Raw genomic sequence first — 24,028 nt, 5'->3', positions numbered from 1 at the left:
GATATGAGGTATTCACATCAACTCTCCCATTTGTCGTGTACAGAAATATAATAAATTTATGTTTTTATCCTAAGTGTCTTCTCCCTTCGGTACTACTCAAAATACATTGTGGGTAATACCTGTATAAAGAAAAGATCCTACATTTTGAACATTTGACATTTTAGTCATTTTGTGCCTTGGAACAAATGGGAAAGTTGTTCGGCACTTCGTCACAGTGAGACTGCCGATTCACCCAATTTGAAGTGCCCATATAGTGATTACAACATACAAAACTTGACAGGTTTCACTGTGGTAAACTACTCAAAAATATAGCAAAAAAACTTCATAATCTTTTCATTTTTGTCTGATTTTATTCAGACTTTCACCAATCTGCTTATCTAATTTTTTTGCTATATTTTGGAGTAGTTTACTACAGTGAAACCTGTCTATAAAGACCCAAGGGATACGAGAAAAGTGGTCTTCATGTACAGGTTCCTTTAGTAAATGTTTCAATGAGAAACCATTTTCAAGGGAAACAAAAATTGGGGTCTTTGCAGACAGGTGGTCTTTCTATACAGGTGATCACTAAAGCAGGTTTAAATATATTAAGATAGGATTTCCTTTTACCGGTAACCATAACTTCTTGTATAAAATAATCATGAATTATATATGTTCACATAATTATCCAATAAAAAACCTCAAAGTCCTGCTAATAGCATACATATAAACAATATATACAACTAACATATTATACACAACATGGTTATGTAGAATTGCATACTTAATGAATAAAGAGTACTGTTCAATAACACTGGGATTTTTTAAAAGTGAAGCAAACTTTAGTATAAAACGGCTTTGGCCCTGTAAAAAAAGGGTTACATGTTTACATATTAATATAACAATAAATATAAATAAAACAGACTACATGAATATAACCTCCAATTTGATAAAGAGTACTGTTCAATAATCCTGAAATTCACTAAACATGAAACAGCATGAGTAGGTGTAAAAAAGAAGAAGCTTTATAGTCCAATTAAAAAAAAAAGAAGTTCCATCTAATTACGTCTGGGTGTGAAATTACTGTATCATTTCTTATTCACTTACATATAGTCCTCATAAAACCTTGTAGCAATCATAAATCTACTTCCTCAAGCTTGAAATGCAGGCCTGTAATGAACCACAAACTAAAATGGATTTAAATGACTTTCATTTCAAGAAGTACAAGCAATTAATAGCTAAATTTCATTTCACTTATAAAATCATGAAGCAGTCGTCTTTCTACTTCCTCAAATTTTAATTAGATCCTGGATTACTCATCATTATGTTAGCTGGTCTGAAATGTCCTACACTTATAGTGGTACATGTGTATAAAACTTCCATGATGTATTTTACTTTTGGTTTCAATATCACTTTATTAACAATCATGATTATTACGAACTTGTATAGATACAAATATTAAAGGACAAGTTAAACATGTCGTCTGTTTGGGGTCACAAGGGCATTAACTCCATGTCAAGGTAGTACCGCTCAATGCCATTGTGGCTACACACGATATTACATAAATACGAAATGGATATATAGAATTTAGAAACAATACATGCGACTGATGTGTAAGTAACATCATGAAGAAAATAAATAAATTTTTATCTGATATCTACATTCATGCAAAAGCTGTGATCAAGTATGAATGATGACTTAAGCACACTAAAGAAACAGGAACGAAAGGAATGACAGGAAATAGAAGAAAAGGGAGAAAAAGTAAGAGGAAGAAGAAGGAGATAGGAGCATTGGAGGAAAGAGAATAAGAGAGAGAAAGCGGGCAGAAGAAGAAAAAGAAGAAAAGAGAGAGAAAGCGGGCAAAAGAAGAGAAGAAAAGAGAGAGAGAGAGAGAGAGAGTAGAAGGAGCAGAAACAAATGTGAAGAAAAAAAAAGAGAAAGAGGAAGAGAACGAAGTAAGAAAAGGAGGAGAAAGAGAAGAGGGGAAGGAAAGAAGGTGTAGAGAAAGAGTAAGAATGTGAAATATGCATGCATTAAAACTTTACAAGGATGTGGCCTCATAAAATCAAATGGCATTCATATTTAAACTTCCTCTGTACAATGTATTACTCATTGCTAATTTTGCTGGGTTTGAATGTTAATTTGCTTCAAGAAGTAGACATTCAACTGAAGGACCTACTCAATGGCAGTTTCATATCATTACATGATACAAATAGACAAACTAGAAGCCACAATGTAGTAGAATGAACAGACAACTTGATGACAATAACTACAAGAATGTACTTGGGGTAAAGGTCATTATGCAACATTGTTATAGTTTCAGTTGAATCATTTCTAAAGTGTATACAATTAGACTGGTAAAAGATAGTGACAATGTGTATTGCTCGTTATTCGTCTCTACTCTTCACGAAACCATTTTTAATCTAATTGGCTATTCTAATCAGACTTTTGAAAAATTAATCTTGAAACATCAGTATTCCCTTTTTTGTTGTTGATATGTTCAGCTGCTGTAATGTATATTTCATTGATGAAGACATCTATTGTATCTCCTTTTATTTCTTTAATTTAAGACTGGATATTAACGATTTGTATTTTAACTGATTGAATCGAAGTTTTCGATGTGACATGCTTTATTCTACTTAAAATTATTTCCATGTATATCTGTTTGATCTGCACATGTCTGAGACTAAAATTTCTAAAGTATAAATAAGGAAATATAGTCCGGGTAGCAAGTCAAGGGTATTCCAAAAATAAACATGTATAATAAAACCTTCATCATTAAAAAAAAAAAGCATTTTTTGTCCCTTTTTTAATTTTATGAGCAAAGACAGCATTTATTCATATGTCAGATTCTTCAAAGAATCCTCTATCTTGGGACTGGTATGGTGGTGGTAACCTGTAGAGAGGCGAAGGTCTATCATCAAGTGATTTGGAGTCAGCTGCATCAAGGAAAACAGGTTGAGAAGTGTATGTTGGAGGTTCCATTTCATACAAGTTATTCTCAAAGTCATCAAAGCCTAAGTTCACCTGAGCGTAGTCGGGCAGCCTGTACTGAGGTGGTGGTGGCCTCAGCTCACTGGAGGGCTTGTGAGGTTTGCGCTTAAAAGGCCGAGATGACTTCACAGCATCAACGTCGATCGGGAGAATGACAGGATGCGAAGCTCCACGGGGTTCTATATCATTGAGCTCTCCGTCCAAGTAGATGGGCTTGCGGTTCTTTGCGTAGATCGGTTTCTCTTCCCGCAGCAAGAACTCCTCCCCGCCTCTCTTACGCTTGTAGCAGCAGCAGAAGATGAGGAAGCAGATCAGCAAGAGGAAAGACACCAGAGACGCTGGAAGTACTGTCACCAGAAGGAGGTTGGTCCCTGTCACAGAGGACTCTGTCACATTGGTCACCGGTGGCTCAGTTGTCACAGAACAGAGATTTAAGAATATCCTTTCAATATCTGTTATGGCATTGTTTGGCAATAAAGCATCTTGAAAGGCATTTGATGGCGTTCCATTTAAATAAGCTAGCCTGCTAAATAGATTATCAATGGTTTCATAGTCACAATACTTTGTTGGAATAGTTTTGTTGGAATATGTCATGACTACAGATCCTTCAGATAGTGAAGCAACACTGAAGGCATCAGTGTTTTGATCTTTGAGAAAACTGGCAACATCACCACACAGAGAAACAATGTTTTGACTGTCATCCACAAAACTTTGGAAATCATTCTCAAGGGTGATAACAAATTCATGATTATACTCCAAAGATCGTTTTTGCACTTTGACAACAAATGCATCATATGCCACCAGCCCCTCTGAATCTGTTGCAGACAAGAGATACTCATTTCTAAAGATTGTGAGGTTACTGTCTAAAGGTACACCAGCTAGAGTCTGCTGATTATTAACTAGCTGAAGCCAGTTGGACAGACTCACTGGCTGGTTGTCCGTTGTGAGCAGGTCAAGCTGAAGGTCAAAGGTCAAACCATCCTCTGGATCAAGGAAAGTGTCTTCTGGGATGGAGAACTGTAGAATATCTCCTAGTGCCACACGGATCTCGTCGATGGGATGCTGGATGATTGGAGCCTGGTTCTCAGGCTCTGTGTAGGTAAACAAAAAAGAAGTTTTATGGAATGAATGTGAATAAAAAGCACTATTAAATTGTGAAAATGCCGACAGGTAAAAGTTACAATCCAATGTTAAAATAACATTTGAAATATTTATACAATGTTCTTTCATCCTCTATATGGGTCACATAAAGCACTCATATTGACTCATACAGGTACCCAATGGACATCGACAAAGACAAATAGTAAATTTTCTTCTTTTCTCACATTCATTATAAGAATGTTAATTATTGAAAATCATTAAACAATGTATTACTTCAAGGAACTTTACAATCTTTAGAATGAGACCAACAACAACAAAAGAAAAAGCTCACATGAAATTGAACGGAAGAAATTATAGTTACCTGTTGTGGTTTCTGTCGTAGTTGTTGCTGGTTGAGTGGTAACAACTGAAGTGGACACAACTCCAACTTGACTGGAGTATGATGGAGTTGGTTGAATGTCGGAGGTAGACACAAGAAGTGTTGACATCGGCAAGGAAACATCTGAGCTGGGAAGAGAAGGGAGTACTGAAGTCCGGCCAGCTGTAGAAGATGTCTGTGGAAAAGCAGGACTAGAGGACAACATGATAGTGGTGGATGGCAGCACCCCTGGAGTGGAAGGAACTGATGATGAAGATGTAGGACTAGGTGAGGAGCTCATGACTATCTCTTGAGTTGATGAGAAGAACCTGGAAGGAACACTAGTTGACATTACTTCTGATGAGGTACTCAACTGGGGTGATAAGGTTGATACCAGGCTCTCCGTCACAGGTACAGAACTGGTCATTAAGGATGGGACAGAAGTGGTCCGAGAGTCAGAGAAACTACTAGGGAGATCTGGTGTTGCTGAAGATTTGAGAGAATATTCTGTTTGGGTTGTAGAACTGTACTGCGTACTTGGGGAAATAATAAAAGATGTTGACATAAATGATGATGATATCGATGGCCGGACAACTGTAGAAGACTGCATGTTTGATTGTAGGAAAGACGACCCTATGATGGCACTGGATGAAGATGTCAATTGCTGACTAGCCAACGTTCCAAAGAAAGACGATGTTGGTGTTTCACTTTGGGATTCTGAAAAGAACAATGTTGTTGAGCTGTAATCAGATTCTAATCTTAGGCTTGTGGTTACCTGTTTGACAGAAGTGGTAAGTTCAGAGGGTGCTAGAGAGTCACTCACAGAAGAAACAACAGGTGCTGTGGAGCTTCCAAATGATACAGATGAAAATGTTGCTGTCCAAATGTACTATATACTGGAGAATCAGTTGCACTTGAGCTGTTCAGTGTGGAAAACAAAGATGTTGAGAAAGTGAGTGTTTCCTGGCTGGCAGTCGTGCTTTGTCTGGAGAGCGAAACACTTGTGAAAAAAACACTGAGTGTCGAGAAACTTGCTAATGATGAAAAAGAAGAGAGTGATGTTGTCAGACTTGTGCTCAAAATTGGAAAATCACTTGCACTTGATATCTCTGAGGTTGATATCTGTGAGGCTGCTGAAAAAACAGTCGAGTCCTGACTGATTGTCATAGTTTGTTCTGAGGGTGCAAGAGAGAAACTAGGTGCTGAAGGACTTCCAAACGTTGTAGATGAAAATGATGGTGCCATCCTTGTGCTAAGAACAGGGAACTCGCTTGCACTTGAGCTACGCAGTGACATAAGTGAACTTTCTGATAGAATAGGTGTGCCAACAGAAGTTGATACTCCAGACACAAGAGTTGTTACAGCACTTACTGTAGAAATGGCAGGTGTTTGTAGAAAAGTTGTTGGGATCATTGTCATTCCGGTCCCTGTTGCACTAGTTGCCACAATTCCACTTGAAATGTATGATGACTGTATCTGAGATATGATTTCAGACATGCTAATGAGTGAGGTGGTAGAGGGAAAGGAAAATGAAGTGGATGCTGATAGTCCAGTGGTCTGTAGAAAACTTTGTGTCACATAAGGGATCTCAGATGACAGACTAGGAGGCAGGGATATTTCAGGAGACACTGTTGAGGACAGAAATTTTGACAGAGAGGTGCTGTCTATGAAACTACCAGTGCTAGAGAGATTATCAGAGAGTAAACTGGAAAATACTGTGATATCCTCAGTGCTGGAAAGTGTGGACACTTCAATCAGTGACGACACAGAAGTTGTATCAGGTATCACAATACTTGAGGAAATCATACCTGAAGTCATTTCCATGGTGGACGGCACCCGCTGAGTTGAAGTGTCCAATACAGAGATAACTGTACTTGTTGGAGATGCAGTGGATGATGTTCCAGGGCTTGCAGAAAAAATGGATGACTCGGTGATTGAGGGTGATATGATTGCTGTGGGAGTCATACTTTGAACAATCTCAGATGACTGGATTTCACTCGGACTATGTGAGGTAAGAAACACAGTACTAGCTGTTGAGACATCTTGTGTCAATAATATTTCTGAAGAACTCAAGGTTGTTGTTACTAATCTTGAGGTTACTTCTGTTTGATAAGGTGTTGTGATGATCATTGTTGAAAAGAAACTGCTCTGTATTTGTGAAGACAATAGAGTTTCTGTTGACAAAATTGGTGTAATTGATCCTCCTGAATTCGTCTCAACATGTGAAGTTGATGTTAAACCACTTGATGTCTGAACAGATCCAGTGGATGACGGAGTTATATCAGATGACAGACGGGAAGTGGTCAACATCTGTGAAGAAAATGATGACTGCATTGGTGGCAAAGTGCTACCAGAAGATGTTGAAGGAGTCTGGGGTAGTGTCGATATCTCTGTTGTAGTAAAGCTAAAGGAACTTCTTCTCTCAAATTCTGAAGTTCCTACAAGAGTTGAACTAAGAATCGGAGAAGACATTCTTGAAAACTCTGTAGATGGAAGGAGACTTCTACTCCTGAAACCTGAGGAAGTTTGAAGAATGACAGTAGTCACTGAATCAGAGCTCAGAAGGGTAGTCAGAAAGCCAGATGAAAAGACACTTGAGATATCAATTTCACTGGACGTTGCTAACATCATACTTGCAGTGGATTGACTATAGAGCATCACTGATGTAATGGTGGTCGAGGATACTTGAACAGATTCATCAGAGGACATACTTGGTGATTCAGTCACAAGCAATGAAGTTGACATGATTTTGGTTGACTGGAATAAACTTGGACTGCTAACCAATACATTTGTACTCTGGAAACTTGGAAAGGCTGAAGTACTAGGTGAAATAACATTACTTGACATAAGCAGAGAGGAACTCACAAATCCTATTGTGGACTTTGAACTTTCCACAGTCGAGGACATTGGTGTTTGGTAGGAGGTATACAAAGTTTGTCTTTGCTGGGATGTAGGAGAGAGCAGTGATATCTGCATTGATGAACTAAACAATACAGTTGTAGGTAAAAGAAAAGAAGTTGAAAGACTTGTCATAAAAGGCAATTGTGAAAGAGATGGTTGTATGCTTTCTGTTCCAATACTTGTCAAAGTGTGTAGAGATTCAGATGGACTGTACAGAGAAATTTGCCTGGAGGAAAAATCCAGTGGAGTTGTTGACAGTACAAATCCAGACATACTGCTTGAAAAGACTGACATTGTCTGATCACTGCTCGATGGTGAAAATAAAAGAGTTGATACCACAGATGATGTTAGCATAGTCTGCATTGACTGAGCAGTGGATGAGATTGAAAGCAAAGAGGTTGCAGTAATGACTGAGGCAGTCTGTGAAGGTTTGGGGGTTGGTGCAATGGTCATTCCTGCCTCTCTCTTTGACCGTCCTCTGGCTTTCACACTGCTATCTCTCGCTTTTGAAATATACCAACTGATCACATCATAACCAGTAGTGTCTCTTAAGTGTCCAGAAGCAATATTTCTGGCCATCACATTTGGGAATTGGTTGATGAGGCTCTGTGTTGCACAGGGAAGCGGCCAGGATACAACAACTCCTTCATTGCTTCCTGCACTGTGTATATTACCTGGACCAGCCGCGACCACAATATTCTTCTGTAACCTATCAATGACACTACTATGCTTGGAGCTCATGCTGAATTCCTCTAAAGGTTGATTAACAAATGGTGCTAATCTGGTTATCAAGGACATCCTGCTGCTCCCATTAAGGTGGTTGATATTAGCATCAAACACTACTGACATCAGAGTCTTTATTTCATTTCTCCTGCACGTAATATGCTCGCTCAGTTGCTCAACTTTATACAACATCTGGTGAGGTCTGGCACCCACACTTCCTAAAATGTCCTTCTTGGTCAAATCTTGAGATGCTCCAAAATCTACGTCAATCGCAAAGACATCTTTGGCTTGGACAGACGATACATTATCGAATGTAGATATTAAAGACACTTTAATCAGATAGAATCCTTTATCTGTGATCAAAGGAACTCCATGGAATGTGTGAGAAGTGTGGTTGAACACAAGCCACATGGGAATGGAGCTGGTCCCAACCTCAGATACCTGTGACATTTAAAGAAGAAACAAAAAGTCCAATGGCTTCTATTGGTAAATCAATAGTGATAAATCAAAATCGATTTTAGCAACTGTCCACTGATTTACATGGAAAAATATAAGTTAAATATAAAAATCATCTTATATTTACCTCATCATCAAAATCAAAACTTCTTTTTAATAGTATATATTTGTATATAATATTCAGTTCTTGTATAGCACATATCACATTATATAACGTCCCTATGCGCTTCCAAAGAGCTGTAGAAATTATTACCCTAGCTTTAGCTCCAGCAGCCATTATCAGCGCAGTGCATTTCAAGGAATAATCCTACAAGGTACCCATTTACAGTACCTCACCTGGGTTGAGTGTGGCAAATGTAGATTAATGTCTTGCCAGTGGACATTAGTGCAGCGGCGGGACTCGAACCGCGGACCTTGTGATCCACAGTCCGGTGACATATCCACTCGACCACGACATCTCATACATGTCACATACATGGTGTTAAATTTGCTAAATGTCTGGCTCTCCCATTTGACCATCATTCCTCCTCTTCTGGTTGTAAACTGGCTGTCCCTTATTATCAATTGGTGATGACTCACAAATATTGTTAAATTTGTTGATGACAACAAATTTCTTTTCATGACACAAACCTAATCAAGTTTAATTTTTAAGTACAAAACCTATTCTATTCAACATTGTGCTTAAATTAGGCATTCTTCAATATTCAATTATTATTTTACACATATATTTAAACCCACATAATACCCACACCCTATTTAAATGCCTCTCAATAATCTTTAAGCCTATATTACCTCATAATGGAATTTATGTTCTGCTAATTTCACTGTTGGATCTGGAATGCTGTAGTTGAAGTACTTTCCAATGACTGCTTTTGTATCATGGAGACCTGCGTCTAGGGATCTTCCTGGATCATGCTGGAGGTTACAGCTCACCAGGCTCCAGTGGAGTCTAACAAAGACACAGCTTAGGGTAAGGAGGAACCTCAAGGTGAAGGAAGACCTGAGAGAAGTCATCGTAGTTTCATCAGGCAATGATGAAATGGTCATCAATTGATCGATGTGTATGCTTTATTACCCTTCAAATCATCCTGTGCTATTTATCTCCTTCCCATGGTATTTTTTTGGATTTCCTCTTACAGAGCCTGTGTCCAAAATAAAAAAATAAAAACCTTAAAGTCACAAATGCAGATTAAAAAGAAACTCTCACTTCGACAGAAATGAGAATGAGAAGAAATGAAAATAAGAACTGCATAAAGCACAGGATAAAGAAACAAAGAAGAATAGGGAAGATGAGAAGATGACAATAAACAAAATTTAAGTATACTATTACTATTACATGTATACTATATAGGCCCAGCAGGTGATAATTCGGCGCTAATTCAGAATCATATCCATAATTTGACCCGTAACTCTGGCGTTGAGATACCCTACTAAAACATACCAAAAAATCAACTAAATCTTCATCAATTGTTCAAATAATGCCTTAGCCTTGGTCATGATTTAAAAGTTGTTATGTTTCTTACCTGTTTCGTGTTAATTTTCTATCTTTTTTTGAGTATTTTTCCTAAAAACTAAGACTTCTAATATACACTTTCTCACAGGATTCACGGCAAACTGCTGCACAATACTTATATAATATTGGATGACCTTGAGTGCGATACAAGAATATATTGCTCGAGCTATGAAAATATTGGATGAGTCAAAGACAAGTCTCTTATTTATTGTCTTATCGGGAGCAATAGGTTCTTGTATCATACGTAAAAACAAAGCCATACAATATTATTATTATTTACCGGTATCTACATTACATGTAGTCTGACTAATATCAATTTGATATTGACAGTTGAAGTTCCTGGATGACTGAGCAATACAAAAACAATATTGGTCAGTCATATGGGTACTTTTGAACTTTTGTCTACTTGGAAGCCTTGAAGTAAAATTGCATACCGTACCAACGGTGGGGTGTGGACGCACGCATGCATGAAGTTAGCGACCGTAATGATGAATAACTCACATGAATTTATAGAGGATCTGAGATTACAGTCGCTAACTTCAGTTGCGCCCGCACCCCACCGTTGGTACGATGGACGCTAATATTGTATTGTGCAGCGGTTTGCCAGGCCATGAAACATGTGAGAAAGTGTAGATCTATATTATAAGTCTTTGTTTTGGGGGAAAATACTTCAAAAAAGATTTAAAAATTGACACAAAACAGGTAAGAAACAACTTTTAAATCATGACCATTTTCTGAACAATTGATGAAGATTGGTATGTTTTAGTAGGGTATCTGCACGCCGGAGTTACGGTTCAAAGTACATGACTATGGATATGATTCCGAGTCTGACGTCGCCTCGCGATAATCCTGTTGAGTCTTCCCAGTCTACAGATCCAGCTAGACCTAATCTGTTAAGGAATGAACTCTTTGCAGTCGTTTATTGATGAGCTATGGAAGGGCATTACAAGACATTGTCTTACTAAGGAGCCGGAGCCCGAGAAGACAGGTGAACCGTGCAGTGACAACAGGAACTAGATCTATGGTTTTAGAATCTACCGTACCACACACAAATACATGCATACGGGGCCCTGTAATGTATGTATTTTTTTTTAATCACGTTATTATCATTTTACGTAAAGATTAGAACACAGCCACACCACCTAAACATTCTTATTCACAACTGCCACATAAATGTTACAAATTCTATATCATAAACTAAATACGTACTTACAGGCCTGATTGTGACAAAGTACAAAAGAAAGGCATTCACATTCCAATCCCCATTTTTATTAGTTGCCAACGGACGCTTTATTTTACCTCATGCAATATGGATGTGTGGTCGAAACTATCCCACAATACATCACACATTGCACGCATTATTACACCCCGCGAAAACACAGTGCGAATAGGGTAACTGAGAGGAAGATTGTGCAATACCCGTGTTTACAATCGGTTTCACGTTGAGAGTGAGAGTGTGTCATTTCAAGATGAATCCACACCCATCCTCCAGTAGAGAAGAAGACACACCCTCAGGGAAACTGGATATTTGTTGCGGTATGGAGAATGTTCCTGTCTTTGCGGAGGGTGATCAGCAATTTAAATCAGATTTTGAGGTACATGTACGTCCATGCTAGCGAGTCTAATTAGAATGAGCCTGTGCCAACATCTCAGACAAAATTGTCCAGATTTAAAGCTGAGAGGACTCCCTTCGTTTTAATGTTCAGTATACTTTAAAGTTCAGCAATATGGTTAAGTGTGATCCAAATAATTCATAAACTAGTGAATGAAAGTTACAAAAACAAACTAAATAAACATTAATTTAAAAATCAAAATCATGTTATTAATTGTTAGATTTACTGAAGGTTGAGCTCATGACATGCAGATATATATATTTGTTTTCTTTTCCAGTATACTCAATCAAATGTTCTTGGTCCTGGACTGGTAGGGACAGATCCCAAAGAAGTGCAGTACTGTGGATGCTCCTGTAAAGTTTCATCTTGTGGACCATCGTGTCTTTGCCTTGAGCGGTTTGGACCAAACTACACACCTTCCGGGAAACTGCTTCAAGCTACGTCTGATCCCTTGGCAGTAACCTCAAAACCTATATTTGAATGCAATGCGTCTTGCAAGTGCGGTGAAGAATGTGTGAATCGCTTAGTCCAGCATGGCATCCATCACAAACTGGAGGTCTTTAGAACTCGTCACAAGGGTTGGGGATTGAGGGTCTTGGAGTCGATAGAGGAAAATGCCTTTATGTGCGAGTATGCTGGAGAGGTATTGACGAAGGGGGAAGCAAAGATAAGAATGCAAAATATGAGAAAGGACGACATGAACTACATATTTGTTCTCAAGGAAAACTTTGGGGGACGTAGTGCGATGGAAACTTTTATTGATGCACGGCTGAAAGGTAGCATAGCAAGGTTTATCAATCATTCTTGTGAACCAAATTTATTCTTGTGTGCTGTCCGAGTCCATAATGAAGTTCCTAGAGTGGCTATGTTTGCAAGGAGAGGCATCAAGCCTGGTGAAGAATTGAGCTACGAGTATTGTGGGAATGTGGATAGACCCAATGATGATTCAACGAAAGGAGGGACAAAGGATCTTTGTAAAAATCAACCTAGAAAGCTCTGCATGTGTGAAAATCAATCTTGCCAGAAATATCTCCCGAGTGATATGTCCATCTATTCAACATGATCAGGGCATTTTTTTTCACTTTATTTTAACTTGAGAAACACCCAACGATGGGTTGAAAACTCATCAACTAATAGATTTGTTTGAAATTTAACCATATCAGAGTGGAAATGTTTTCATTTCTTCGTTTAATTTGTTGTTAGTTACATCTTTCTCATCATCATCATCATGATACGAGGAAAGGTAGATCCTGGCATCCTGGGTCGCCTCTTCTATTCAGACAATAGAGTGGTGAAGTGTGACGTCATCAAATTTCTTCTTTTAGAATTTCTCAATTTTTTTCTTCATTTCCCGAAAAAGCATCAAAAATAATGTCCAAATGTCCAAATTGTTTTCGACATTTGGACATTATTTTTGATGCTCTTTCGGAAAATGAAGAAAAAATTGAGAAATTCTAAAAATAGATTTTCATGACGTCACAGCTTTGGTACTCTATAATCCATTAAAATTGCTGTTTACCCGGTAGTGTTTATATCACTGCAGAGGTTTTCAGGTCATCAAAATTTTAATGTACAGGGGCCGTATTCTGAAAATGATGTTAACTTTTATGTTAAGAAAAACAATGTTATTTGTAATGAGTTCATAACAAACTCAAATTGCGCAGAATAACCTTACCATGTCTCTTTTAACTTTATGCAAATGCAGCCAGCTTTGCTCAGAAATTAACCAAGGGCTTGTCCTAATTTTGATTTCATTTGACAATTTACATCATTTTACTTCCATAACAGATAACATTGTTTTCAGAATACAACCCCAGGCATTGAAGCATAAAAGTTGGGATTGATAAAACCATAGGATGGGAGTTGTAATTATGCTGCATTTATGTTTGTATCGACTTAAAAAAAAATCAGCTTTTTACGGTAAACAGAATTTCAATACCTTCAATTTAGAATTAATTTTTGTTGTTCAATTAAACATAAAATGAAAAAATGTAACCTACATGTACTTGGTGTCTTGCCCTAGATTAATTTTACCCCAAAAAAATTCAGTAACATACATTTCATCATTTATGAAGAGCCCTATACAGTTGTACATGTACTGTACAGTACATGCAATCCGTGTTCTGATGTTCTTTTCTGCTGTTTAGAGCAACATGTTGTAATTGTTTTCAAACAAATTTAATACTAGTACTGTGTAGATGTATGAATGCTTCTTCCCTCTAAAAATGAGTTGTGGGAAGAGGGATGAGAGATGAGACATATTGATTAACTATCATGTCTGTGGATTTAGGCAATGTTGGACAAGATTTGGGTCACTGAAAAGTCACTTTTAATCTAGAATTGTTTAATAGCAGATGTTGATGGATGTTGATTGGTCTGGCCCAAAAAATAGTGTTTGTAGATCAAATTTATAATTGAAATTCCACTTTCATTGTGGGATTTCAAGGGTTACTTTTACATGATTTGAAGATTTGTGATTACTAGTACTAGTAGCTGACAAGGCAAACAAGACTGAAATACAGAAGGAGGTGTGACAACTCTCACTCTAATGTACTAGCAACATACAAGTTAAAAGTATACTGTATCTATTTAAAACTACATTCATGTTACAGAAACATCTGCACAAAATGCTTTCATAAAATATTTCCCAAGTTTATTGCAAGAGTGAATTACAGAAGTACTGACAATGACCACATTAAAATAATATTGTGTTAGACACCATGCACCTTTATCAAAATAGACAATTTACAACAACATACTCAACACATAATCATTATAAGTTCATGTATAATCATTCGATTCTCCAGTATAAATTTGTTGTAAATATGGAGTCTATTAGTATATAAAAAAAATAGAAAAGAAACAAAAATTTAGTCAACATTCACCACTAGTAAACTGTAATTTCTGAATGTTAGGTCATTCCATTGTTTCCCATACATTTTAAAGTACCTGTAAAATCATGTTTTGTTAATTTGTTTACAATGACCCACACAATGTTAAGATAATACACCTGTATGTTCCTTTTGCAGCCACCATCAAATTCTGTAGAACTTTGCAGGAATTATGAATATGTCATGTATGTCCTATCTGTGAAATTTAAACGTCAGCTGTGTCCTAGTATTCAGAATATACAAGGAAACCTGTTTACTTTCTAGACTTCACTGTCAGACACTATTGAGTGACTGACATCTTTTTTTCTTTGGTAATAACATATATGTACATCAAATGGGCTGTAACAGGTACATGAGCATTTGTCTACCGGTACATCAATAACCCACTAAATGGCCAAAATTAAACTGATAAATCTTTGTGCAGCACAAAACGTACAACCATTCTGTACAAAAGTCTGAAAATCAGACTATTACTAATTACTTACATGTAGGTGATTGTAATCACTAAGTTATGTCGATGCGACAGCTAATGGTTGTTATTTCCCACAAAAAGCCTTTTCAAACCTTTTTGTTTTGAGGGAAGTTCTAAATTGAAGTATTGTCTTTCAAATGCTGTTAGAATTTGACCTTTTCATTTTTTTTAACCTGCAAATGGAACATACTACCTTTAAGTCTTAACTATAATAATACCGGTACGGTAGTACAATGTATGACCTACATACCGTTACTAGAAAAAATGTATACTTGTATAAGGTTTCTAATAAAAGTTTAAACATCGATTGTACATGTGAAAATCTAATCGAGACTTTTCAACAACATGACCACTAAAATAATTGTCAAACAGAAATCCCTTGATCAATTAACAAACCCCAGGGTGCAATCAATCAAGTTCCTGAATTGGTCATATATAAGAAAATCAATACATTTTTATCAATCTTGTGGAAATAATTGATGGAGGGAGGGAAAATTTGAATTGTTAATCGTGATATTCAAACCCTTACAGTGAAACAAAGGATACACATTTGTTTCCAAATAAATAAATAAAATCTCTGGGACAAGTTTCAATCAATGCCACCTTTAACATTATTGAAATAAACATGACAATCATACTCATCCTTCCTAACTTCACAATGCTTAAAATCCGTCTTAAATTCCAAGAACACGGACAAGCTTTTCTTTGTCCAAAAACATATTATGCAATATATAATTTGATCTGCATAAACTGCCTTCAGCACTGAGGATTTTACATGGAAAGGGGTGATGATTACTGTTACATGATTTTAAAGAGTTACATGTATACACTGTGTGTGTACAATTAGTCTGTGATCAATTCGTACACTGACTTAATTCCTATTAACTTCAACCCTTGACCAAACACTATACCTAACCCTAGCCCTAAACTTCACCCAAAAACCTTATTGCAAGTAATGCTAACCCCTCACTTTTCTTTTGACAATTAAATCCTAGAAGAATTTTTACAGGAGCAAATTTTTGATAACTTACCAGTACATGTAATGTAAAAATAAATAAAGTATGAAAACGAAAAATGAAATATTTCACTCTGCCTTTCAATTAATAAATTATTGTTATACCAAGTACCCCCAATGCTAGAATCATCTTCTCCCATCTATCTCTTGCACAAACCCTTTCACTTTGTGTCCAAGATCGAATCTGAGTTGCTTGTACACTATTAAACATGTATTACACTAGTTAGATACATGTTTGAACTTTGAAACATAAAATGAATATCGTTTGGTCGCAGCATACATGTACATGAATTTTAATATTGCTGTTGAAGGCCACTATGGCAATCCATCATACAAAATATACACTAGTACATCATACATGTACGTAACTTGATTGAAATTTTCACTGAAGGCAAACAGTACGGTAGACAAATATTGATTACATCCAGCGTTTGCGTGCCATGTAAAGAAGCAATATTTATCAACATTGATTTGTCTGCAAACTCTTCATATGTTGTCATTTGGGTAATTGCAGTACATGTACAAGAATTACTTCTACATATAGTACTGCTTTTATTTAGGATAGAAAACAATTTTTTTAAGGTTGGGGGGGGGGGGGGGGGAGAGATTATGTTCGAATATATCCATATTTTATTACATGGATTAGAGAACATTAAACAACTAAATTATGTTAGGACCAAATATCACGTATCAAAGGGAACAAACAGTGTTAGTAAAGGTCATTCATTCATTTATTGTCTCGGGTCTAACCAATGATTATTTTGTTTAACTTGAAAAATAAGAAAAGCAGTCTTATATGTCAACGAGTCCATATATATATGAAGTGCTTAGTGTCAACCTCATCATTATATGTTTATATTACCCTCATTCTGTAACTAAATGATTTTACAAAATCATGCCACCATGAATTTTTTTTTCACTTACACAAGTTTAAAAAATTTGTTGAATCATTTACTGGTACTTGTAAAATTATAGTGTACATGTATACACATGGAATAGAGAGATTGACACATGCTCTTGTATCAATCAGTGGACTAAGATCAGTTAGTTTAACTTCAGCTGCTTTCAAGAATACAGACCTTAATCTTTACATACAGCTACCCATTACAACCATTCTAGGACAACCAAAAATTGCTACCTGTGTCTTATGTCCAACAGACCTACATCAACTAAATTCTAACAATTCTTATTATCAACCCTGACCATACACTTTATCTAACCATAAAATCAACCCTGAACCTTAACCTTACCCAAAACCCAAATATTGAACCTAACCCTAAAGAATGACTTTGAGAAATATCAGGTGACCTTTAAAAATGAGAAGAAAGGTAGTCTTTAGGGGAAGATTCTTTCTTTGGAGGCGACAGCTGTAACACATGTAACTGGAGTAGGAAGTATCAAGGTGTAGAGTCGTTGCAATTGTTGCAGGGGATATCTTCAGGGAGGTTGGTTGCAGCACACCTGAAGCCCAGATTGCAAGCAGAGCTGTCTGGACTGTTCTGACTACGTGCTTCACAACGGTACCTGTAGCAGTAAGACTGAGACAAAGACAGAAACAGAATTACTTATATTGGAAAATATGAAAGATTCAAATATATATATGTGTATTAGTCTTTCGTGGAAGTTTGACATATACCTGTAAGACATAAGAGAAGACGATTTATACAAGACGGCTTTGTACTGACCTTCCAGCACTATGTGCATCCCTACATACATGTACATGAAAGTAATGCACATTATATTACTAAACTGGAGAAGTACAGAATAGTCACCTTACACCCAACATACAGTACTTTATAAACAGTCACCATTTTTTTTCTTCATGAAAATATGCAGGTATTTTTTTTGTATGAGGATTTTCTGTTATAAACACTACAACAGACAAATGAACCCATTCAAAGAGCAAACTGCCAAAAATAACAATTTCTGCTGGTACATATAATGCATATACTGCACTGTCACATATTTTCATGCTAATATTTCTGTCTTTCTCTTTCCATCTTTCTCTTCATATATCTATCTCTCTTCTTTCAACTGTATCTACCTCTCACCCTCCTAATTTTTATAACATTCTCTATTCTTTTTCTATTGTTTCTCTTTGGCCATGACCCAAAACCGTGCAACACACTTTCCTTCTACTATCGACATAAATCAATCTATCACAACCTCTTCCTTGCAATGCACATCATATATCACTACTCACAATGTGGCACATGTATGATCCTCCTTTCTTGACTTTATCTGTACCTTCATCAGGGCCAACCTGCAATTGCAACAACAGCAAAAAGTAAATTAATCATGTTGTAATAAGAGGGGGAAAACTTCATTATACATGTGCAAACATATGAACCCTAAGACACAATACTTCCAACAGCAAAAAATGAAAGGTTTTTATGTCTTTAGAACACAGTTTTGATCTTGTGATTTCACAATGCTATATTTGTGCTATCAAGTTTTGCTCTAAAAAATGATTCTTAAATATGATCATATATGCATTTCTTTTTATTGTTATATTCTTTTTAAATGGTATAAAGTGTATTCCAGTCAACTTACAGGGTTGTTTTGAGATTCAGGACTGTGTACTGTGTTCCACCAGTCTGCTACCCATTCCCATGCATTACCTACTGTGTTATATAAGCCATAGCCATTGGGTTCAAATGCTGTTACCTGTATGCAAGAAAGAAAATTAGATGAAATCACACAATAAGTTCATCAATAAGTAGCTTGAGATACTTTGAAGGTACAATCTTAATTTTTAGGTTATGAGAAATATTGCTTGAGCTGGCAATATCATGTAGATTTTTTTTCTCAACAAACTATGCCTATTAACTATGCCTATGTAACAAACAATTACCATCAAATTGCATTCACGTAATGAAAAACCTAATGATGACATTCAAATTTCTCTTATGATAATTTTGTTTTCTTTCATACAAATCATTACAAAGTAAATCCACAGACATCTGAAATAACATGTTGCTACCAGTACCTGCACAATTGTGGGAAGACTAGAAAACCCATCAGTCAAAGCCAATGGGAAACAAATCTTCATTTATAATAATGCAATGATCATCTTTTAAGCAAACATATTAATGGTGTATGGTGACTATTCAGTGTGGCAGTATTAAAGCAACAGATTTTTTTTTTTAATACAGTGCACAATATCTACAATTTCTTATATATATTAGTTTGGTAATTACCAACACTTTTTTCCCTCCAATTATTTGCCGAGTCGGTAACGGGTTAGTATATAGATATGACTGAGAAAATTATAGATTATAGATTATAGACTTAACTCCAGTTTGTTGACGATCAGCCATGCATCAAGTCTTTCATCTTCTTTGTGCATGGCTGATCGTCAACGAAATGGAGTTAAGTCTTTTGTCAACTCTGTTTGTTGCTACGGCAGGCAGCAAGTGAAAACGAATTTGAAAGAGGATCTAAGCTTTACAAATATGTGTCATTTATTAATTATAATTGTGATTCAGTTATGATAAAACATTAATAATTCTCGGTTTCGTTTTTTCTGGGACGCATTGTATATTTCACATCAGTGTGTAAACTATTATACCCCCTCCCCCCCCCCCCCCCCCAAAAAAAAAAAAAAAAAAAAAATCCCCATAGAAGTGGCACTTGTACATTATCTGAGCTACATTAATTAATATATCAGCACCCTCCCTCATCATGAACATTATTGTTGATATTATCATTATCATTATCATCAGTAGTAATACTAGTATCTTTGCCTATAACTATTATCATTACCATCATCATCATTAATGTTATTAATATTAAAAAAACCTTGTAATACTTACGGGGCATGTTCCTTCATAACCATCCTCTGCAGTATTGACTTTAGGGAATTCCCCTTGCCAAATGTTGACCCTATGATGATCTTTGGGCATCAGTTTGTTACCCCAAGGAAAAAGCCTGCAAACATTTCAGAGAAATCAGAATGAAAATCTATAGAGCTGTCATACTAGACCATGGGAAGCAATAAAATTGGCCACTTGGCCAGTGACGCATTAAAATATGTTGTCGAGTCTGTCATTTAGTGGTCACCTATAATGCCTACCTCTATTGAAGAAATGTGTAATAGCACATCTATATAGCCTAGTAAACTTCAGAATGTATTGAGTTAAGATCAGAACCTATGCTCATCAAATCGTAAATCTGCATGCATGTGTCATTATATGCATCCAGATAATGTAAATAGATGATTGATTAAAAGATCAGATTCTATGCAGATTCATTTACGTTTCCAAGTGAAGAAGATGTTTACCTATTGTTGAGGCCTCCGCGTGCAGCATTCTCCCATTCAGCTTCTGTGGGTAATCTCTTCCCAGCCCACTGGCAGTATGCTGTAGCATCATTCCAAGACATATGGGTTACAGGATGGTCCATCCTGACAGATTTTTTAAAAACAATAAAGGAATATATTTATGAATAAAAATAGAAATAGGACTGACCAAACATTATCTTCAATTTTGGGGAGAAGCTTTTGCCAAGATATATTTGTATTTATTCAAAACATCTTCTTAACTTTAAACCTTAAAAGCCAGTCAAATGGCATACATGTATGTTGTCTCTCCTGCACATAGCAATTTGCATCTCGGTTTAGACTGGAACATTCAAGACAAAAAATGGAAGTGAGAAAATGAAAATTCAAAACTTGAGATAAAGTGAATTAAGATGTGAAAAAAATTCAAATACACTGTAAACTAATGAATAAGAGTTGATACTTGATAGGGCTTTAGTGTTTGAATTCAGAAGAGTAAATCCATAAATGGAGGGTTAACATTTTTTAAACAAAATATTATAGCCTCTAGTCACATCCCTCACAGCAGATTAAATCTTCAGTATCAAATAAAAATTAATCATTCTTGACCCCTTATATGGCAAGTATTTCATCAGTAATCAGTCAATTTTGGGGTCAGTCTTGCAAAGAGGCTGAGTCCTCAAGGTTACCACCAAGGCAGCTTTCTTACCTTGAAGAGATACTAGAGTCTGGCCCTTCAGGATGCCTCCATTCAGCTCCTTTGACTGGAAGCCACCAGGGTGCTGCAGCAACCTGTCAATCAAGGTACATGTATGAAGAAAAACACAAATTACAAACATGAAATAAAATAATTATTTATGGAAATAATAATTTGCAGGATAATATACTCCAATGCCATAATGGTACTAATTTCATGTCTATTTGTATCTCATGAGCCAAGCAGAGTTAGCTGATGGCTTATGCTGCAGATATTAGTGAAGTGAATGTCTTAGCAAATCGACTTATAAACTCACAGTTCAAGTCCTAGTAGATATATATTTTACACCGGTTAAAATACAAAACCTATTTTGTTTAGTGATATTGACTGCATGCTATACTATCTAAGTTTGGTTTAATACATCAGACTAAAGTAACTGTAATCAGAATACTCAAAGACCTTTAACACAGAGACCAAATGCACTTACTACTTGAGAAATATCCTTCTTAACTTCTTCACTTATCCTTGCTTCTAGGACAAAAGAATCTCCAAATTTCTCAGCCTGTAAATAAGAAAAATAATAAGACAAATACTAATATATTGAAATAGCAAAAAAAGACATGAAATATAATATATAACAATGTGAAACTAAATCTGAAGAAGAAAAACAAAAACAGCTAGAACTTATATATTTGAAAAACATATGAAATCACAACACTAGATCTAGCTGATCTACAACTACAAGTACACCATTATCTCTAGACTAAATCTGTTAAATGCACTTTGTCCAGTAAGATAACATTGTGTGAAGGTACATGTAACATGATCAGAAAAACGTAGCCTTAAGGGCTTGGTGAATTATGAAATATGATGTTGATATCAATATCGTATACATTCAAAGTCTAGATCTACTTGTAATTTAAATTTATTAACATTATAATTGCATTTAATTAAATTCAAAATGTATTCCTTTTGTTTTTGCAATGAAATGGATGATGCAACAAAACTTCTGATTTCAATGATTACCTCTGTTACATAACTGGTTGTGTTGACGAACAATTCAAACTCAGAATTGCTGACTTCATACACATCAAAATAGTACGGATCCAGGGTCACTAATCGAGATGGACTTTCACCATCCAGATAGATCTTGGCCTTATCCGTCCCCATTTGAAATGTTCCTCCTTCAATAAAATTCATTTGATTTGTTCTTGGAAAGGCAGCAACATTTGCTTGAGGATGGTCTATTGGATCATTCGCCTCCCTGGAGTATTTCAAGGCAGCTTCTTCTTGCACATGATCATGTGAATTTTCTTCCAGGGCAAGGGCATCTTCGTCATGGTTCCTGTTCAGAGCAGACGACCCGCAGCCACAGCCTCCTCCTGCTCCTTCGCTCGTCGGATCACTGTCTATCTCTTCGCCCCCAGCTTCGGCCAACTCCTCCTCAGTGGTTGCGGTGGTTACTGACTGCGTCGGAGATATATTTTGATTCACATCTTCATTTTTCGCACTGCCCTGAATAACCACTAGGGCTAAAAGCAAAACAAAGATACCACGTGTGTACTTCATCGCGGCTCAAACAAATGATACTGCAAGAACTAGAGATTACTAGCACCTGCACTTAATTGCACCAGATCTACGTCTACGCGCCGAGGTTCAAGAGGATGCACAAAAAATACGATGCAATGCAATGGGCGTGCCTAGCTATACAGCGCTAGCGCATGCACGATCGAATTATACACATTACCTATAGCATAGTGTCTTGTGATCCTCACAAGTGAGAAAATGTAGCAAACAAATTATCGAGTTGTGGTGTGAAATTCTATGGTATCTTTAAGATATTTTTTTTAGGGGCGGGGGCGTACAGGAGAGAACGTTTAATCTGATGTTTTAGACACATACTAGGAAGTGAATCAGGAGATTATAACTACTTATGCTATACTCTGTAGAAAACGCGTACGCAAGGGGGAGGGGGGGGGGGGTTGGGGTTAGACCCCCCCTCAATGTTTCTGAAAAAAAGTTTAAAAAGCTTCTTTTTTTGCTAGGGGGGGGGGGTCGTTTAGAAATTAGATATCACGACTACATATTCTGAGATTTTCATGGTCGCAGCTACCATCGTACGGCCGTATTAGGCGCTATTTGAAATTTATCATAATTTACCGGGGGCACCGCCCGGCCCCCCCCCCCACTCAGTGTTATTTAGGGTACGCATATGCTCGTTCCCTCTTTTTGAAAGCACCCCCTATCTGAGGACTGCCAACATTTCCGAACCCCCCTTTCGCTGGCTTTTCACGGGCTTTTCCTGCCTTGGAGACCCCCCTAAATCAGGAAAAATGCTCAATGTACCCCCCTAAATTCTCAGGAGTCCAAAGAGATGAGAGAAAAAAAGGAAAAACACCCCCTTTTTTAAAGAAATCTCCGGGTGAAAAGTCAAATACAACCCTTTTTTTTTACAATTCTCGGGCCGGACTTTGTCGCACGAAAAGGACCCCTTTACCGGATATTTTGGCAACACGCGTGCGGTCATTCCGACCCCTGAGTGGGGGGGCCGGGGAACACCGGTAAATTTTTTAGATTCAATTTTTCTCGAAAGCAGAAGTGTTTTAGGGGTTAAATTTTCTAGTGCTTATAATACATCCACAGGGGCATCCAAATATATCAAAATTGTAAAGAACCACTATCCACCCAATTTCAAAATTTTCCAAAACTTTGTATTACCTTTAATACGTTTTTACGTGTGGCGTTATACCTATTAATAAAAGCATGGTCCGTGATAAAAGGCTCAGACATTGTACAAGAAAAGAAAGGAATGCAAAAACTTAAGATTATATACATAATAGTTAACATTGATTCAAAATATGGCACATTAATTGTCGTCAATTTCTTGAAACATAGCAAAGGCTAATTATGAATTAATAAAAATTAGTCATGCTGTGACAAAATCATTTGCCCTGCACCGCCCCCTCTCTCTTTACAAAATCACTAACGCCGCTTTGCTCAATCGCACTTGTGCCCAAATTTTTCTTAAAATTTCTGCTA

General features: G+C 36.7%; 4 protein-coding genes across 4 annotated transcripts; 1 reads left to right on the top strand and 3 right to left on the bottom strand.

The window, feature by feature from the left end:
• Positions 1–2,088: 2,088 nt before the first annotated feature.
• On the bottom strand, positions 2,089–5,309 carry LOC115919150 (chitinase-like protein PB1E7.04c). The gene is made up of 2 exons (XM_030972096.1): positions 4,433–5,309; positions 2,089–4,061 (listed from the first exon to the last, which is right to left on the bottom strand). Exons 1-2 carry the CDS (start codon positions 5,037–5,039, stop codon positions 2,815–2,817), a joined length of 1,854 nt encoding a protein of 617 aa, XP_030827956.1. The 5' UTR covers positions 5,040–5,309; the 3' UTR covers positions 2,089–2,814.
• LOC115918174 (mucin-5AC-like) lies at positions 5,249–11,346 on the bottom strand. Its single transcript, XM_031000087.1, has 3 exons — positions 11,236–11,346; positions 9,302–9,651; positions 5,249–8,494 (listed from the first exon to the last, which is right to left on the bottom strand). The coding sequence occupies exons 2-3, from the start codon at positions 9,554–9,556 to the stop codon at positions 5,249–5,251; spliced, it is 3,501 nt and encodes a 1,166-aa protein (XP_030855947.1). The 5' UTR covers positions 9,557–9,651; positions 11,236–11,346.
• A 63-nt stretch (positions 11,347–11,409) lies between these two features.
• LOC577608 (histone-lysine N-methyltransferase SETMAR) lies at positions 11,410–12,937 on the top strand. Its single transcript, XM_777823.4, has 2 exons — positions 11,410–11,617; positions 11,913–12,937. Exons 1-2 carry the CDS (start codon positions 11,492–11,494, stop codon positions 12,696–12,698), a joined length of 912 nt encoding a protein of 303 aa, XP_782916.2. The 5' UTR covers positions 11,410–11,491; the 3' UTR covers positions 12,699–12,937.
• Positions 12,938–16,598: 3,661 nt separating this feature from the next.
• On the bottom strand, positions 16,599–22,688 carry LOC115919192 (formylglycine-generating enzyme-like). Its single transcript, XM_030972365.1, has 8 exons — positions 22,016–22,688; positions 21,477–21,551; positions 21,002–21,084; positions 20,296–20,418; positions 19,829–19,943; positions 18,567–18,680; positions 18,217–18,276; positions 16,599–17,551 (listed from the first exon to the last, which is right to left on the bottom strand). The coding sequence occupies exons 1-8, from the start codon at positions 22,556–22,558 to the stop codon at positions 17,411–17,413; spliced, it is 1,254 nt and encodes a 417-aa protein (XP_030828225.1). The 5' UTR covers positions 22,559–22,688; the 3' UTR covers positions 16,599–17,410.
• Between the last annotated feature and the right edge of the window lie 1,340 nt (positions 22,689–24,028).

This window comes from Strongylocentrotus purpuratus, unplaced genomic scaffold (genome assembly GCF_000002235.5).
Source record: "Strongylocentrotus purpuratus isolate Spur 01 unplaced genomic scaffold, Spur_5.0 spur5_scaffold_6, whole genome shotgun sequence".
Lineage (NCBI taxonomy): Eukaryota > Metazoa > Echinodermata > Echinoidea > Camarodonta > Strongylocentrotidae > Strongylocentrotus > Strongylocentrotus purpuratus.
The sequence above is the reverse complement of the archived record's forward strand: the minus strand, read 5'-3'. Positions and strand labels throughout refer to the sequence as shown.